The following is a 17,167-nucleotide window of genomic DNA, read 5'->3' on the forward strand; positions in this document are numbered from 1 at the left end:
TCTGGGATTAGCACATTACAGCGGACTATAGTATTCCCCATCTATCGTTAACAGTTAGCCGAAGCTAGCTAGCTCGGCGCTAATACCTAAAGTAGCTTCGGCTCATGCTTCGATAGCTGCTCTATACTGGACATATCAGTCGATATATAACACAGACCAGAGAACATTTAGATAGGGTCTGTGTCGAAGGGACGCTGTAAAAGGACACAACTAGTCCTATGTAGTAGCCATAGCAGTAGCCTGTGGTACAGAGGGGACCAGCGTGTCTGCAGCAGCTGTCGGCGTGCGCCGTGCAGCACCACGGTGCGGAGCGAGACACTCGGATCCACCACAGCGGAGCATCTGGTCTGCAGGAGCAGACTGGTGGCGCCTATCGGACCGGGCAGCGTCTTCCCGCCCTCATCGCCATGCAGCGGTCTACTACTCCTCGTCACAGAACCCATCCGGGTCCTTTTCTCACCCCCAGGATTATTAACTCTCTCCACCTCTCTCATACTGCAGAGGGACTTGTTCCTCTGACACAGTGGTAACCGCGGCAACGTTTGGCCAGAACACTTTAATAGAACTATTTGGGCGCCCATCTAAATTTAGTAATAGTATTTAATTAGGCATTGTGTAACGTGATAACAATATTTGTATGTATCTTTTTTCCCCTTTTTTGCTTATATAAAGGCATTATGATTCAAACAGTTTTCTCGCTCTTTCTAGTTTAGGTGACTCCATTTTAAGTTATTCACTCAGTTGTGTATTTGGTACAATTAGTTTAAGAGTTAAGGCATCCTACCACACCCCCTAAGGTGACAATTATATACAGTCCTGTAAGCTCCCGCACAAGAACGTTGCTACATCCTAAACGATAGATACTTGACGTTGAATGGGCCATAGTAATGTCAATTTAGCAATACAATTTAAAAAGTTATAGCCCTGCAAAGAAGGGGAACATCTCCATAGACAAATAGAGCTGGCAGAGGATGGTATAAGGATGGATATACGTGTGGCAGAGAAAGGGTTAAAGGACAAAACGATGAGCCGTTTACATTAATCATTCTGAGTCATTATTAATATAGAAACGTTTATTTCACCGTGGCCACAATGAAAGTTCAGTTTACAGTCAGAGACAACATGTTCACACAGTAGCATCTGGCCATAAACTGACCAAGAGCTCTAGTCAGACGTAATTAAATACACAGTTGTCAGACGTAACATAATATATCAGATATGATGACGAAGGTAAACAAAAATGGTTCTCAGTCACTGGAAGCAACAACAACCTTGCTATGGCTGGGGAGATGTTAGTACATTGGAGTCTTCTTAAAGAGACACACACACATTAACCAGTCAAGCTGGTCACACTGAAACAGTCAAGCTGTATAAAATGATATCTCAACACAGATCTATAATGACATGATAATATTCCACGACAAGCTACACCATTTTATGTCCAGAGACATTCATCCAAATGCAAGTATTGTGCCCTGTATAAATATGCCTGTGGCCCCCTGGAGCAATAAAGTTCTAAAGTGCTATGGCCCAGCTCTGGAAAACTAATTGATATGGCCTTTTGATGAAGAATATGTGACAAAATTGGCGCCCTTGTACTTTAAACAGTGTAGTGGGGCTCCTTTCAAATAAAATCATGTTACGTAATATGGGCACGTATTCTAATTGAAATTGGTGAGATGATGCAATTAATCTACACACAAACCTGGGGCTCTCGGGCCCCTGATTGTCTGGGCATATGGCCGGTCATTTACATTTACATCTACATTTAGTCATTTAGCTGACACTTTTATCCAAAGCGACTTACAAATTCTGTATGACAAGTCATCAGGCTGTTCCCCGCATTATTTATTTACCAAGAAAAATATGATGAGCTAGCATCCCCTATCTATATACAGTATACAAAATAAATACACAAGTATGAAGCAGATACACAGTCAGTGAAAAAAGTATAAAAAATAAAAAAGGTATTGCACAACAAATTCATTAAAAACAACAGTACAATACAGGAACAAGTGATGTCCTCTATCACCAGCTACACTACATGACTTTGTCCCAACATCTGTGACACTGCCAGAATTTGGTCGGAGTCTAGAACAGCATGGGTCAGCACCAGTCAATCCATGACCCTGTTAAAGAGTCCCAGGTCAGCTGAATATTATTCATGAGGAAGTATGTCACTTTGTAAAACAATGCTTAAGCCATTCCAACACTTTGGATGTAAATCAGTCAGCTTTGGGGGCTGTATACAAACGCTGTTGTCATGGTAAATTCTTATGTAAATGTGACAATGGTCTTGACCCAGATTGCTCTTCCGGCTGATCCCTAAAATGAAGTGTTTGATTTAGGAATGTTCTTATTCAAAGTGATAAAAATCGCCATATCCTGCATGTGAAAGGTCCATATGAGGCAAAAGAAATGGGAGTGTACTTGGCCATGTGTGTGTGTGTGTGTGTGTGTGTGTCTGTGTGTGAGTGTGTGAGTGTGTGTGTGTGTGTGTGTGTGTGTGTGTGTGTGTGTGTGTGTGTGTGTGTGTGTGTGTGTGTGTGTGTGTGTGTGTGTCAGAGAGGGGTGGGTGGGGGTGAGGTCTTTGGTCAGCGTTCATGTTAAAGACTGTCATTGTCACTCTCCTCACTTCCATTTTAAGGACAATGGTGCTGTGTGTGCAAATGGTCTGTCTGTCTGCGGCTGACTGCTTGTCTGTCTCGCACCTTGTTGCCCATAATTTATGCGCATGTCCAGAGTTAATTATATTGTATATTGTTTACACTGCCTTTTTATTCTATTTTTATTTTTTTACTTCTCCACCGTACTATAAATAATTCTGTGACCTGTACCTATATGTCTTCTACTACCTGTACCTCCCCTCCCCGCTATGATGCCTGAATGTCCCCAAGGGGATCAATAAAGGAATATCGTATCTTATCTAGCTGCTTGTCTGTCTATCTAGCTGCGTGTCTCTCTGTCAGCAAGTATCAAGTACATATCAGATAATAATATAGAAGGTAAGGGATTTAAACAGAATGCCAAGCAGGACCCACCCAAAGGGGTCACTGTTGAGCTTACATTGTTCTATATAAGTAACCTTTCATGATTGTCTGCACAGCCAGACATTTTTTGTCGGCAGCACCTGAGGCAGAGCTGCAACATTCTCCACCTACAGTAAAGGTAGACAATTCCATGCCCTGTATCGGACATTATCACATCATATGTTGACATAAATACTACAATACAATTAATTAACTACAATACAATTAATTAAATAATAAATCAGGGATTGTGGTATTTGAATTCACACTGAATGCAGATGTCTCAAGTTAAATGCTCTGTATACTGCGTAATAATAATGCGTGCTTCCCCCTTGAGGAGTCACGTTTGCGTCTAGCCTGGAGACGGGGACCTCATGTGTGTGTCCTTCAAGCGTGCTGAGGCAAGATTGTTCTTATGGCTGCGGCATTCTCAGGATTTAGGATTCTTTGTCTGGCCATCAACAAAAGCCTTTGATTGGATTACTAGTGAGGCTGGCGCACAGTACAGCTGTGTGCGTGTATGGGCAGGCTAGTGGAATGACTGGAGCTCCGGTGGGCTAAGCGCTCGAAAAAATGCAGTTTGGTGAGATTGTAGATTAGGTGGAGGGAGGGAGGGGCAAGGGACAGGTGCTGAACTCCATGCAGCAGAACAAAAGACCCCTGGACTCAGGGAGAAGTCTTCAGAATTGGAGGGGGAAAGCCTGCCTACCAATACGTTTTTTTATTATCACAATTCCATCAAGGGAAGTGTGATCTAGGTATGGCCTATATGTTAACAACACAGTATTAAAATTGTCGTACACGCCGTATCAATGTGCAGCACAATTAATAATCAGTTGCTCAGTATTTTCTGAGATATAATCCTGCGATCACCTATTCTGGAGCAACACAATAACAAAAACACTGAACAGAGGAGTGGTTTTCATTGGCCCGAGAGCAGCCAATCTGAACGCAGGAAGGGAGTCACAGGGAAGCCTCTTTGCGCTCACCTGATACGTTACCTGGCTGAGCTCAGAGCGCATCTCATTACCTTTCTATTACAGCCTATAACTGAGGCGCATTGTCTCCAGTCAACTGCAGCAGTCAAGTTGTTCCTCGATTTGTACCTGGCTTTACTCAACACACACAAAGACAAGACAAGGTGCCATGGCAGTGGCCAATTTTCACTACATTACTCGCATGAGCAGTGGCTTCAAAGTCTACATTTTGGAAGGTAAGTTTCCTTATTATTCCTTATCTTCTAATACTTCATATCATTCAATAGGAATTACGACGTGCGTAACCTTGATGCAATGGTGCTAACTTCATGGTATATTCCTGCAACCGGTGTGCTGCCTGTGTACCGTTGTGGTTAAACAGTTATAACCCTATACGTAATCAAGACATACAACATTTATATGAATATGAAACTTTAGATTATTTAATAACTATGCTCAGTTTGGTCTAACATAAATCTCCACACTTCAGAAGAATACATAGAGGAAAAAAAATTCTACAATACTGTTAACTCTCAAGACACTAGAGATTTTGCAACTTTCAAACATTGCCGCATGTTTGCGAAATCTGCTGCATACACACACAAAGAGTGCTGAGTAAATGCAGTAGACTAGAGGATATGGCCACATGTTCCCACCTGATGGGGGGGGGAAAGAACCATGCCTGGGGCACCAAAAAATCAGCATAGGTGTGGTTTGGGCTGCCCCCCTTCTCCCCACTCTCCTCCACAATTACACCGTGTCAAGAGAGGGAGCAGGTCATAGAGGTGTTGGGTCAGTACAGAATGTGGATTGGAAGGAGGACTGGGGGGCATGTAAACATTGGAAGGCAATTGTTGCCATACAATGCAAAACATGTCACCCCTTTTGTAATTTCAATATGACAGCAAGTGTAGGGGCAGACTCCATGGTGATTAGGTGTATATTTTAATATAGTTCAAACTACTTTAACGGTACCATTGATCGTGTTAAAGTGTTTTTCTCCAGGGCTGGCTCAGGCGAGTGATCTGTGCCTACAATCCAGAGTTCCTGAGAATCACCCGTTATGCATCCATTCCATTTTGATTCTAACGTTTCAAACGCATTCTATGAACAAATTCACTTGTAAACACCCATTCCATAAGAGTGGCAAGTTCAATGTGTTTATTGGAATATCAGTAGCCTATTGTATATATACTGGGACACATCTATATTGACACAATATAACTATATATTTGACTCGAAATCCGAGTCATGTGCCTTACAATAGACAGATATTTTTCTTTTTCAACAACAAAAGAGTATGTTATCACCTGCTGATGTGTTTTTCAGCTTTCATTTCATTTCAAACATTTATTTATTTAAACTTCATTTACAATCACGTTCAGTGTACATACAGAAAACAATTTATAAGCATAAAAGCACACAGCATATAAATCACAAGACAACAGGGCGTGGCAAAAAGTAAGGATAACTAATTAATTAAAACCAGTACAACTTGATTGAGGTTGGAGATCAAGGTTTTAAACTCAGCAACAGAGGGGAGAATCTCAAGCTTTAAGGACTGTTGAGTTCATTCCACGAGCTAGGGGCATCACAGCAAAATGCAGATTTAGCATGTTCCAAGCAAACTCAAGGGACCAGTCACTAGAATGGGTTCCGTATGTTCCAAAATTCTATTACAATAATGATATAGTATAAGGAGGTATCTTAACAATAAGGGCCTTAGCCCTTAGTGAAGCTATGTATGCCATGCTGCTTTGACACCCAAATTTCCCTAAGGGGATTAATAAAGGATAATCTTAAAAATGAACAACGGAAAGGCGGTTAGGTGGCCGAGCGGAGATTGCGTTCGTCACCAGCCCCGGAGCTGAGCTGGATTTGCCTGTTCGAATCCAGCTCACAGCTCCGGGGTTGTCACCAGCTTGGCTGGCCGTCCGCACTGATACAATTGGCTGTATCAGAGGGTGGGAGAAGCTGGCGGGGTGGGTCCGGGTCGTTGTAAACAGCGACTCCTACAGTTCGGTCGGGGCGCCTGCTAAGCGCGGATTGGATGTGAGGGGGATAGTGTGGTCCTCCCACACGCTACGCCCTCTCAATGAGAATCCGCGCTGCCAGGTGAAAAGAAGCAGTGATTGGCTGGACGTGTGTCGGAGGAAGCACGTGGTAGCCTCCACTCTCCCAGATGATCTGACTGTGGGGGGTAAGTGCGCAGCGACCAGGAAGGGACTGGGAATTGGCATACGACTAACATTGGGATGGGAGAAAATCGGCGGAAAATGGAGGGGGAAAAAGACCACACAAAAAAAAAAAAATGAACAACGGAGGTGTTTGTTGCACCTCCGTCAGAGAGGGCCAACCAACCTTCTCATAAAGGACACAGTGATGAGTGTTGTATCTATCATTAGTGATGAATCTGAGGGCAGAGTGATAGACATAGTCCAGGGATTTAAGCTTGTTTCATTATAAAGATGCATTGTGTGCGTATTCACCATTGTGGTTCTCACAAAGACTTGTTGTCTATACGACTTTGAAAAGCTGTCAGGTGTGTCAAACTCCATCACATTAAAATAGAGCTTGATGCCGCTCACTTGGCTACATAAACGGGCAGGATGCCAACACAATGTAGAATAACAACCTTTACCGTTAGCATTGAATCAGCTGTGTGGTGTTGTAACACTCACTGATCAGGCAGGTCTAGTTCCACTGCTTAACGGGAGTTTACAATTAACGGTGGCATGAACGCTTTCCCACGAATATTAGTCATGCACGTAAGTGTCACAGACAGACAAACAACCAATCCGTCATCACTGGTTGTCATGCCAATTGCAATGTAGCCTGAATTACCCTTTCCCGACACTGGTTTATCTGCCTTTCTATCTATCTTGAGTTGACCCTCTAACATATCCTAATTTTGCGTTGTCTTTGATTTCCCAGGTCAACCCAACCTCAGGAGTGAAGACCGGTACAGACATATGAGTAATGACCGGGTCCGAGTCCCAGCAGTGGTGTACCCCATCAAACGCAAGCGCAGCCATGAGAGAGGCCTCACTCTAGAGGAGAGGTTTGTCTCCTTCATGGTCCCCCTTCATTTGATCTGAGCGGAAGCTCCATGTGGCCCATAGAGTGATGATGGCTTGTTACAATGAGGATTTTGTGTTCTTCCAGGCGAGAGAGGGCCTTGAGCAGAAGCAGTGGGAAGAACGTCCAGAGAGCAGCACCAGCAGTGTTCAGTGTCCCACAGAGCCCCACCTCCACCTGGAGCCCAACGCCCAGCCCCACCAGCCCAACTCTGCCCAGTCATGTCTACTATGCACCAGTCATGGAAGAACCTCTGGCGCTCATCAAGAAACCAAGAAAGGAGCCAGAGAACACAGAGGAAATGGCTAAAAGCACTACTACCAATCAGATACAGGTAATTTGGATAAGTACCCTTTGGTACTCCATTGGCTGAAATCCAATTATGTAAGAGGGTCTAGAATTGGTCTGTGTTATTTATGAAAGGTGGCACTGTACACCACTCTGTAATCTCAGTGTAGCTTCAGGCAGTCGGAGGCAGAGCCCCTCTGTTATCTCCCATCTCTGTAGCTGGTGAATCCAACCGCTAAGGCATTCTATTCCCAAGAGCCTTTACAGGCCTATGCTTGTCCAAGCTATGCAATCCAGCCGGATTCGGGAAGAAAATGTGAGCAATGGAGGGAGGAATGTCATCAACAAGACCAAACAGACGGCTCCGTCTTTGACCCGCTTATGCCACCGGAGTGGGAGAGATCAAACCTCCACTAACATATGCAACCGGTTTAATCAGTTTTCAAATCACCCAACGAAACCTCTATAAAACAGAATAAGCAATCGTGCTGTGTTGAACTATCAATGCAAAACCTTTTTAGGAGTAATGGGACATTTTGTGCTTAAATGTAAACACATTTAGACACTAAATGTCCCATTACTCCTAAAAAGGTTTTATAAGATAAATTATATGAACTAGTATTCCTTCTGTTTATCTGACCATAGATTATTTTCATTGTTTTATTCTCCAGATGCGTCCCTCTGTGATCACCTGTACCTCCTCCATAAGAAACCCCACCTGCAGACCTGAAGTCCACAGCAGCCACTCGCCAGGTCAGTCTGACACTCCTGTTAATATCCGCTTCAGTCATCGCCGTCGCTCCCTATAAACAGTAGTCCCATATCGTACTGTAGGTGTATACACACACTTCTGTTGTCTCACTGAGGGCTCATTATGTGAAGATGTGTTATTTTACCTTTTTATTGCGCATCCTCTCTACTGCAGTGATATCCAAGTGCAGCTACGACCATGTTGTGGACGAGCACTTCCAGAGGAGCCTGGGGGTGAACTATCAGAGAGCCAGCTCCCGACAGCTCTCCATCAGTGTGTCGGTAGATGACCACTTCGCTAAGGCCCTGGGAGACAAGTGGCTTCAGATCAAATCCTCCTCCTGCTCCTCCTCCTCTGCGTCTACCCCACCCAGCAGTCCGAGCGTCACCCACTCGCCCACCTACAGCCACAGTCCCACTCAAGGCCACAAAGAGCCATCCAGCACTTCAGCACCAACCTCCAGCCGCTGGTCGGTGAACTGAAGTGGAGAAAAAGACACCTTTGCTCCGAGTGGATAAATGGGACTTTGTGACTTTAAAACATTTCACTGAGTGGTTTTCAAGGAAAGTGCCAAGACTATACTCTCGATGTTTGAGATCTGTGTAACAGACGCAGGACAGTGACTGCTTTCAAGTTGGACCACCTGGTGCATTTTGTGTCCAGATTTAGGAGCTATTGGTGCAGACAAATGTAGCATTGAGCGGGATGTTGTTATTTTGTTTCATTTCTGTCCCCTGCTTGTCAATAGTGTTTGTATTGAATATCTGAAAAAAGATGGTGACATGGGATGATTGGAAAAGCAACCACATAATCCTTTACATTTCTTTAATTCTGTGTCATTAATTTCATGTGTTTCAACATTTCAACAATTTTGTTGTATTATATTTATATTCTGATACATCTGGGTCCCTTCCAGTCTAAATAATGAGCTTTTCTGCGGTGTAATATAGTGCTGACAAACAAAATACAGACTTGGTGGAAATTCACAAATTCGATTAAAGTGTTTGTCTTTGCAATTTGCTAAGAAATTGTGTCTTTGCCATTTCTCAAATGGGTTAATAACATGACAGTACCAATTACAAGCGCATTACTCTATAGGTTTTTTCATTGCTTTATTCAGGACTAGACAAGTAGATTATTGGAATTTGACAATGAGTAAAACCACGTTTGAGTGTAGAAGTGAAGAACACACACGGACACCTGCCTCGTAAAGGTGTAGCCTAACTTTCCAGACACTCTAATTCCACTGGTGATTCACTCTGCGTCTGCACCACATCCGGTGAACACCTGACCTGGCCACCTCTTACCACAGGGAGCCGTGGCGTGCATTCATTGGAAATGAAGGATGGATGAGCGAGTGCTTTTTTTCCCTTTGGGAGATTCAGGGAATGTTGGGTTGCATGTCCCAGCAGGCACCAGGGCTTGTGCTCTGACATTCCTGTCTCCTGAGAAAATGGCTCTGTAAGATCTTACAGATCCTGTTTGGCAAGGGCTAGGAGGGAGCGAATAGAGGGGAAGGAAGGGTAGGGCTGGTAGCCTATAGGCCTGAGCATGAGAACTCATGCTGCTCTTCAGTTGCTTATTTGCATGTTCAATCTTGTCTAACTTTTTAAAATCAAACATGTTCCTGAGCCAAGTGCTTTGAACTCATGATGTGGCTTTTCCCCCCTCAGAATGCACACTGGGGAATAACCTGAAAGTTCTGACAAGTTTAATAGCTTTAAAAGAATACGTGTGAATGTGGATGGTGCAGATCTCTGAAAAAAACAAGTTTCACAAAATGTCCAACAAATAGGGAATAGCTCAAAATAAAATGTGTTTGACTATATAGAGTTGTTTGGCTCGAGTTATTCACACAATACAGTAATGTGCAGTTTACATCAAGCATAGCCATCAACCTGGCAGCAAGTGTACACATACATGAATACTAGGAGAACATAAGTGTTGTAATTTGGATAAATATGGCTGATCATTTACAGTTTAATTGAAGAGTGTACAAACTGGATTTTCCACCTTGAATACATTCTTTAGCCTGTGTAACCTGAACAGGGACATTGATGCCATCTAGAGGACCTTAGGTAGACTGTTAACAGGGAGCAATGATGTCAATGAAAAATGGTTTCATGTTGCAACATGAATACTGCAGACAAGTGGGAATACTGTTAAGAATGTAATATTGTATGTGTGTGCATGCATGTTTGGGTGTGTGTGAGTGAAAGAGATATAGATACATATATAGATAGAGAGAGAGAGACCACTAGGAGGCAACACCTCAATGGATTATTGTAGCCACACATAACAGGATTTAACTGTCAAGTTCTAAATCCATTTCATAGATCATTACACTGCAGCGAAATAAGAGGTATCTTTATCCAGTCTGAGACTGAGAGAGTGAGAAAGAGAGCCCCTTGTGTGTGTCTCCTTGTTTCTCTACCATTGTGGGAAGCAAATGTCCCCAAGTAATGAAAACAACATTTTCTTTTCTCATTGTGGGAAGACATGGTAAAGGAGCTATTTTAGGGTCAGAGGGTTAGGGTCGGGAGTTAGGCAATGAATGAATATTTATGTCCCCACATAAACATTACTGTGTGTGTGTGTGTGTGTGTGTGTGTGTGTGTGTGTGCGAGAGTGAGTGTGAGTGTGTGTGTGAGAGCAGGAGCAAGGATAACTGTCCCAAGGATAACTGTTTTATCATACAGAATGATAAAACATTACAACGGTACTTTCATAATTCATAATTAGGAAGTCAGTACAAAGGCCTTGGTAACACTGCAGCTCTGCATGTGAGCATGAACATTTGCATGTGTGCATCACCATTTACAAAAGGAAGATAGTTGACCGTGTAGTAGTCTATAGGATTAAATATAAGAGAAATCCTTGACATTTGACCTCGTCGCATCAGAAATGTTCCCACATATAACTAGTTTACAAGATACAAGAGTTTTATTTGTCACGGCATACAGGTATACAGTGAAATGCGGGGGGTCTCGCCCGCAACGATGTGCATAATACAAGTAATAATAAGAGTCCAACCAATAGAGCGACATAGTGCAATAAACAAGTAAACAAAGTAGGCATATCGGTATCTGTACATGAGCTATTTACAGAGCATGGTAGGACATGCTAGGTCCTGTGGCAGTGCAGTACGCTACGGATGAGGCATTGGGTCTTTATGTACACTGCTATACAATGCTATATTCTACAATCTCAAGCTATACTATTCTTAAAGTGACCTTTCCTTCTGTAAAGTGTCCATAGTGTGAGCGTGTGCAGCACGAGTGTGTGTGTGCTCATGTTAAAGTGGCTGCTAGTGTGTGAGCGTGTACAGTGTGTGTGTTGTGTGTGCTCATGCGTGCTTGTGCGTGGAGAGTTCAGTGTTCAAGGCTCTGATGGCCTGGGGGAAGAAGCTGAGCCTAAGTCTCTCTGTCTTCGTTACTGGTGCTCGCAGGCGTTTGCCTGACCGCAGCAGCATGAACAGGCTGTTGTTGGGGTGGTGAGGGTCTTTCATTATCCTGCAGGCTCTGGATTTGCACCTCTTGTTGTATAGGACCTGCAGGGTTGGTAGTGCAATACCTGTGGTACGCTCAGCTGAGCGCACCACTCTCTGTAGGGCCTTCTTGTCCTGTGCCGTGCTGTTGCCATACCAGGCAGTGATGTTTCCAGTCAAGATGCTCTCTACAGCTCCGGAGTAGAAGGACTGGAGTATCTTCCCAGATACTCTGAACTTCCTTAACTGTCTCAGGTGGTAGAGGCGCTGCTTCGCCTTTTTTACAACTGAGTCTATGTGTGTTGTCCATATCAGGTCCTCTGAGATGTGGACCCCCAGGTACTTGAAGCTGCTCACCCTGTCCACGGTATCCCCGTTTATCCTCAGTGGTGTGTGTGTCTCCTGCTGTCTCCTCCTAAAATCCACGATCAGCTCCTTGGTTTGACCAATGTTCAGGAGTGTGCCTTTTCATTTTCAGATTTCTTGTCAATGTTTTCTGTAACAATATCTACATACATGCCTGTTATGGTTAACACCGACCCCAAACGCACGACACAAGAGAGTAGGAATTCAGAGTTGCCAAAAACAAGGGCTTGTTTATTGAGACTAATTAATGAGAACAGAATAGGCAAGTCAAACAAGACAGGTACACAAGCAAGGGGGAAAAATGTTCTGCTGCTCTGCAGCTTCTCCCGTGGTGGTAGTAGGGGGTAGCAGATGCTGACGTCTGAGCCGCTCTGCAGACTTCTCTCGGCAGAATCTCCGAAGTGTTGCGGGACCGAGAGAGAGAGAGAGAGGGAGCGAGTCAACAAGGGTGCAGGTGGAACGAGCAGGAGAACAGGAGAGGTGACTTGTACCCAAATACAAAAGTTATCCAAGTGAACTAATCTTCGTGCAAATACACACAGTGAGCAAAGTTCCAAAACACAATCCCAAGTGAATATCTTCGTGTAAATACACACAGTGAGCACTGTTCCAAAACACAATCCCAAGTGAATATCTTCGGTGCAAAAATAGACACTGAGAGTGAAGTCCAAAAAACAATCCAATGTGAATAATATCTTCGGTGTGAACAACACACAGTGGGAGATGTAAAGTCCCAAAAATATTATCCCAGTGAGAACAACAAAAAGGCGATCGCTGGGTGAGTGACTGTCTGATAAAAAAGGTGGTAATCTTCAGTGTTATAGAAACACACGAAAACGGAATTTGATCAAGACAGTCAGTAAAAAACTCACCCAGACGTAGTGCGTAATGAGTGCTGGAACAGCAGCGGAGCGAGCGCGTCGCCACGGGGAAAAGGTGTCCAAGAGGAAGGCTTCTTGGAATATCCTGGAGGTAAAGCACAGAGAGCAAACAGCAGCAGCAGCAGGAACGGAGAATGCAAACAGAGAAATATCAAAACGATCCAACAAAACTAGAGTGGAGAAACGGGGTATAAATAATACGGGATTGATTGATTGACAAGCAGTGACAGCTGGGGAATGTGATTGAAAAGCGTGCGGACGGGAGAGAACCAATCAACGACGTCTCTGACGACGTCACTGGGAAGAAGCGTGTGAATGGGGGAATTGAATGATTAACAGAAAACTTAAAGGGACAGAGCGAGTGGGAGAGCAGCGGACCAATCATCACAGTACTTCAAGAAGCCTGTGGTGGGGAAAGAGTCAAACCTTACAGTACCCCCCCCTCCACGGGAGCCACCCGGCGACCCACACGGCCCCGGCCTGCTCGGACGGGACCCAAGGAAGCCGGCGATCAGGGGCACTGGAGAGGGGGACAAAGACAGAGGCCCGGAGAGGGGGACCGGAGACGTGGACAGAGGACCGGCGAGGGAGGCCGGAGACGGGGACTGGGACCCGACAGTGGAGGCCGGGCACAGGGACAGAGAACCGGCGAGGAGGGCCGGAGACGGGGACTGGGGCCCGACAGCGGAGGCCGGGCACGGGGACAGAGGACCGGCGAGGGAGGCCGGAGACGGGGACCCGGTGAGGGGGCCGGACGGCACCTGAAGACACCGGGCACGACAGGAGGAGCTCCACCCCCTGATGGCACCGGAGGACCAGGCGATGTGGGGCTCGTGCAGCGCGAGCCAGGGCCTGCCCAGGACCACAGGGACAAGAGGAGAGCTGGTGACGAAAAACTGGAGCCTCTCAACGTGGTCCCCAGCAACGGTGAGAAGGACTGGACAGGTGCGTTGAGTGATGTCAGCCAGGCGGCGATGATCCATTGCAAAGACCTCCAAGGGCCTCTCGAGGTCCTCAAGTGGAATGTTGGCCCGGGTGGCAAACCCAACGTCCATGAAACTCCCCTCAGCACCAGAGTCCATGAGTGCACCCACCATCGCCCGCTGGCCCGCCCAGGCTAGGGTGACGTCCGCCAGACGGTTGGGTGGTGCACGGGTGGGGGAACAGGAAAGACGGCTCACCAGGATCTCCCGGGGTCTTGGCGAGCCTGGTCCTCTTGGCCGGGCACGGCAATTGGAGACACGGTGTCCACCCCGGCCACAGTAGAGGCAACGGCCGGAGAAGAGCCTGGACTCCCGTTCGGCCGGGCTAAGGCGGTTGCGTCCCAGCTGCATGGGTTCCTCCTCGGTCACGGCTCGGGAGGGAACAAACCCACCAGTCACGGAGGGGGCAGGGCGGTCAGCACTGTAGAGGCGGCCGCCGGGAAAGGGAGCCCCTGAGCGGCGGTCGATGGCACAGTCGTAAGGCCGGCGAGGCGGAAAAACCTGAGCCCTGGAATCACTGAAAACCTCCTCGAGGTTGTGGTACTCGGGGGGTACGTCTGGGGTACAGAAAACCTCCTCGAGGTCGTGGTCCTCGGGGGGTACGTCTGGGGTACAGAAAACCTCCTCGAGGTCGTGGTCCTCGGGGGGTACGTCTGGGGTACTGAAATCCTCCTCGAGGTTGTGGTCCTCGGGGGGTGCGTCTGGGGGTCCCCGTCGGGATCTCTCACGCCTTCTCTCCTGGAGGCGTCCGTCGATGCGGATGGCGAGGCTGAACAGGTCCTCGAGGGAATCAGGTTCCTCCCGGGTCGCGAGCTGGTCCCTGACTGCGTCACTGAGCCCACTCATGAAGGTTAGGCGAAGTGCTGGGTCGTTCCATCCACTCTCCACCGCCGCCAGTCGAAACTCCAGGACGTAGTCAGTTACCCTGCCGCTCCCCTGTCGGAAGGTCCCCAACCGGGCTCCAGGGTCCAGACCTCGGGCTGGATGGTGGAACACTCTGCGGAGCTCCGCCACGAAGTCTGGATAGGAAAAAACAAAATCTGCCTCCATTGCCCAGGAGGAAGTGACCCACTGGGCAGCATGGCCTGAAAGCAAGTTCGTCATATAGGCCACTTGGGACCCTCTAGCAGTAAAACGGCTTGGTTGATGACGGAAAACCAACGCACATTGCATGATGAATGTGGCACACTCCTCGGGATTGCCGTCGAACAGCCGTGGGACGGAGAGACGGGGTTCCCGAGGTGAGGGATCTGCTGGGGCTGCGGGGAATGCTCCTGAAGGATGTGAGGGAAGTAAGGCATTAACGGTGTCGCTCAGCGAGTGAAGCTGAGCGAGAATACCTGACTGTTGTCCCGCCAGAGCAGCCAGGGACCCTTGAATAAGCAGGACCTGCTCTCGGAGTCCCTGTACAGCAGCTGCAGCCGCATCCAGCTGTAGGCTGTGTTCCTTGGCTGACTCAAACTGGACTGCCGCTGCTGTGCTGACTCTCTTGCGGGCGCAGACCGCGCAGGCCAGTACGAACCCCTTGACGTCGTTCCTCATGGTGGGCCACCAGAATCGACGAGCCAGGAAGGAGAACGTGCGATGAACGCCCGGGTGGCAGGCGAACCGGCTGGTATGGCCCCACTGGAGGACCCGGGACCGGACTGAGTTGGGGACAAAGAGATGATGAACCGGTACATTGCCTGGAGCGCGATGGAAGCGTAGGGCACGCCTTACCACCCCCTCGATGCCCAAGGTGACTACTCTCTCTGTGTCGGCTGGGGTCGTCATATTGGTTGGATCGTAATGTTATGGTTAACACCGACCCCAAACGCATGACACAAGAGAGTAGGAATTCAGAGTTGCCAAAAACAAGGGCTTGTTTATTGAGACTAATTAATGAGAACAGAATAGGCAAGTCAAACAAGACAGGTACACAAGCAAGGGGGAAACATGTTCTGCTGCTCTGCAGCTTCTCCCATGGTGGTAGTAGGGGGTAGCAGATGCTGACGTCTGAGCCGCTCTGCAGACTTCTCTCGGCAGAATCTCCGAAGTGTTGCGGGACCGAGAGAGAGAGAGAGGGAGCGAGTCAACAAGGGTGCAGGTGGAACGAGCAGGAGAACAGGAGAGGTGACTTGTACCCAAATACAAAAGTTATCCAAGTGAACTAATCTTCGTGCAAATACACACAGTGAGCAAAGTTCCAAAACACAATCCCAAGTGAATATCTTCGTGTAAATACACACAGTGAGCACTGTTCCAAAACACAATCCCAAGTGAATATCTTCGGTGCAAAAATAGACACTGAGAGTGAAGTCCAAAAAACAATCCAATGTGAATAATATCTTCGGTGTGAACAACACACAGTGGGAGATGTAAAGTCCCAAAAATATTATCCCAGTGAGAACAACAAAAAGGCGATCGCTGGGTGAGTGACTGTCTGATAAAAAAGGTGGTAATCTTCAGTGTTATAGAAACACACGAAAACGGAATTTGATCAAGACAGTCAGTAAAAAACTCACCCAGACGTAGTGCGTAATGAGTGCTGGAACAGCAGCGGAGTGAGCGCGTCGCCACGGGGAAAAGGTGTCCAAGAGGAAGGCTTCTTGGAATATCCTGGAGGTAAAGCACAGAGAGCAAACAGCAGCAGCAGCAGGAACGGAGAATGCAAACAGAGAAATATCAAAACGATCCAACAAAACTAGAGTGGAGAAACGGGGTATAAATAATACGGGATTGATTGATTGACAAGCAGTGACAGCTGGGGAATGTGATTGAAAAGCGTGCGGACGGGAGAGAACCAATCAACGACGTCTCTGACGACGTCACTGGGAAGAAGCGTGTGAATGGGGGAATTGAATGATTAACAGAAAACTTAAAGGGACAGAGCGAGTGGGAGAGCAGCGGACCAATCATCACAGTACTTCAAGAAGCCTGTGGTGGGGAAAGAGCCAAACCTTACAATGCCCTTCACATGATTGACCCATTGGGTCCCAACAGGCCCTGGGTCAGAGTAATGTGAAGAGTACACATAAATGTATAAAGTAAAGTACATGTTCTCATTCTCAGCTTGGGGGCGCTGTTGTGCTGTATGTACGGCTGAATTGTGTTCCTGTTGAAGCTATGCATTGTGGGCCAGTCCTTGTGAACATTAGAAAAAACATGTTCTCATGCCTCCACAACACTACACCCTTCTACCACCAAAAAATAGGGCATTATAAATTGCAATGTCTTCAGGATGAAAACAACATTTAACTCTGTTTTCCTTTGGAAGTAGTAATTAGGTAGTGCAGAAAATTGTTGAAGCTTTCTGGGAAATTTCTAGCACTTAGCCGGGTCTTTCAA

The 17,167-nt window shown here is 46.7% G+C and overlaps 1 protein-coding gene across 1 annotated transcript; it reads left to right on the top strand.

The window, feature by feature from the left end:
• The first annotated feature begins 3,151 nt into the window (after nucleotides 1-3,151).
• On the top strand, nucleotides 3,152-9,920 carry vgll4l (vestigial like 4 like). The gene is made up of 6 exons (XM_084327321.1): nucleotides 3,152-3,168; nucleotides 4,073-4,242; nucleotides 6,941-7,067; nucleotides 7,172-7,418; nucleotides 8,044-8,125; nucleotides 8,298-9,920. The coding sequence occupies exons 2-6, from the start codon at nucleotides 4,176-4,178 to the stop codon at nucleotides 8,603-8,605; spliced, it is 831 nt and encodes a 276-aa protein (XP_084183447.1). The 5' UTR covers nucleotides 3,152-3,168; nucleotides 4,073-4,175; the 3' UTR covers nucleotides 8,606-9,920.
• Nucleotides 9,921-17,167: the final 7,247 nt, after the last annotated feature.

Source organism: Notolepis coatsorum, assembly GCF_963971535.1.
Source record: "Notolepis coatsorum genome assembly, chromosome: 1".
Classification (NCBI taxonomy): Eukaryota; Metazoa; Chordata; class Actinopteri; order Aulopiformes; family Paralepididae; genus Notolepis; species Notolepis coatsorum.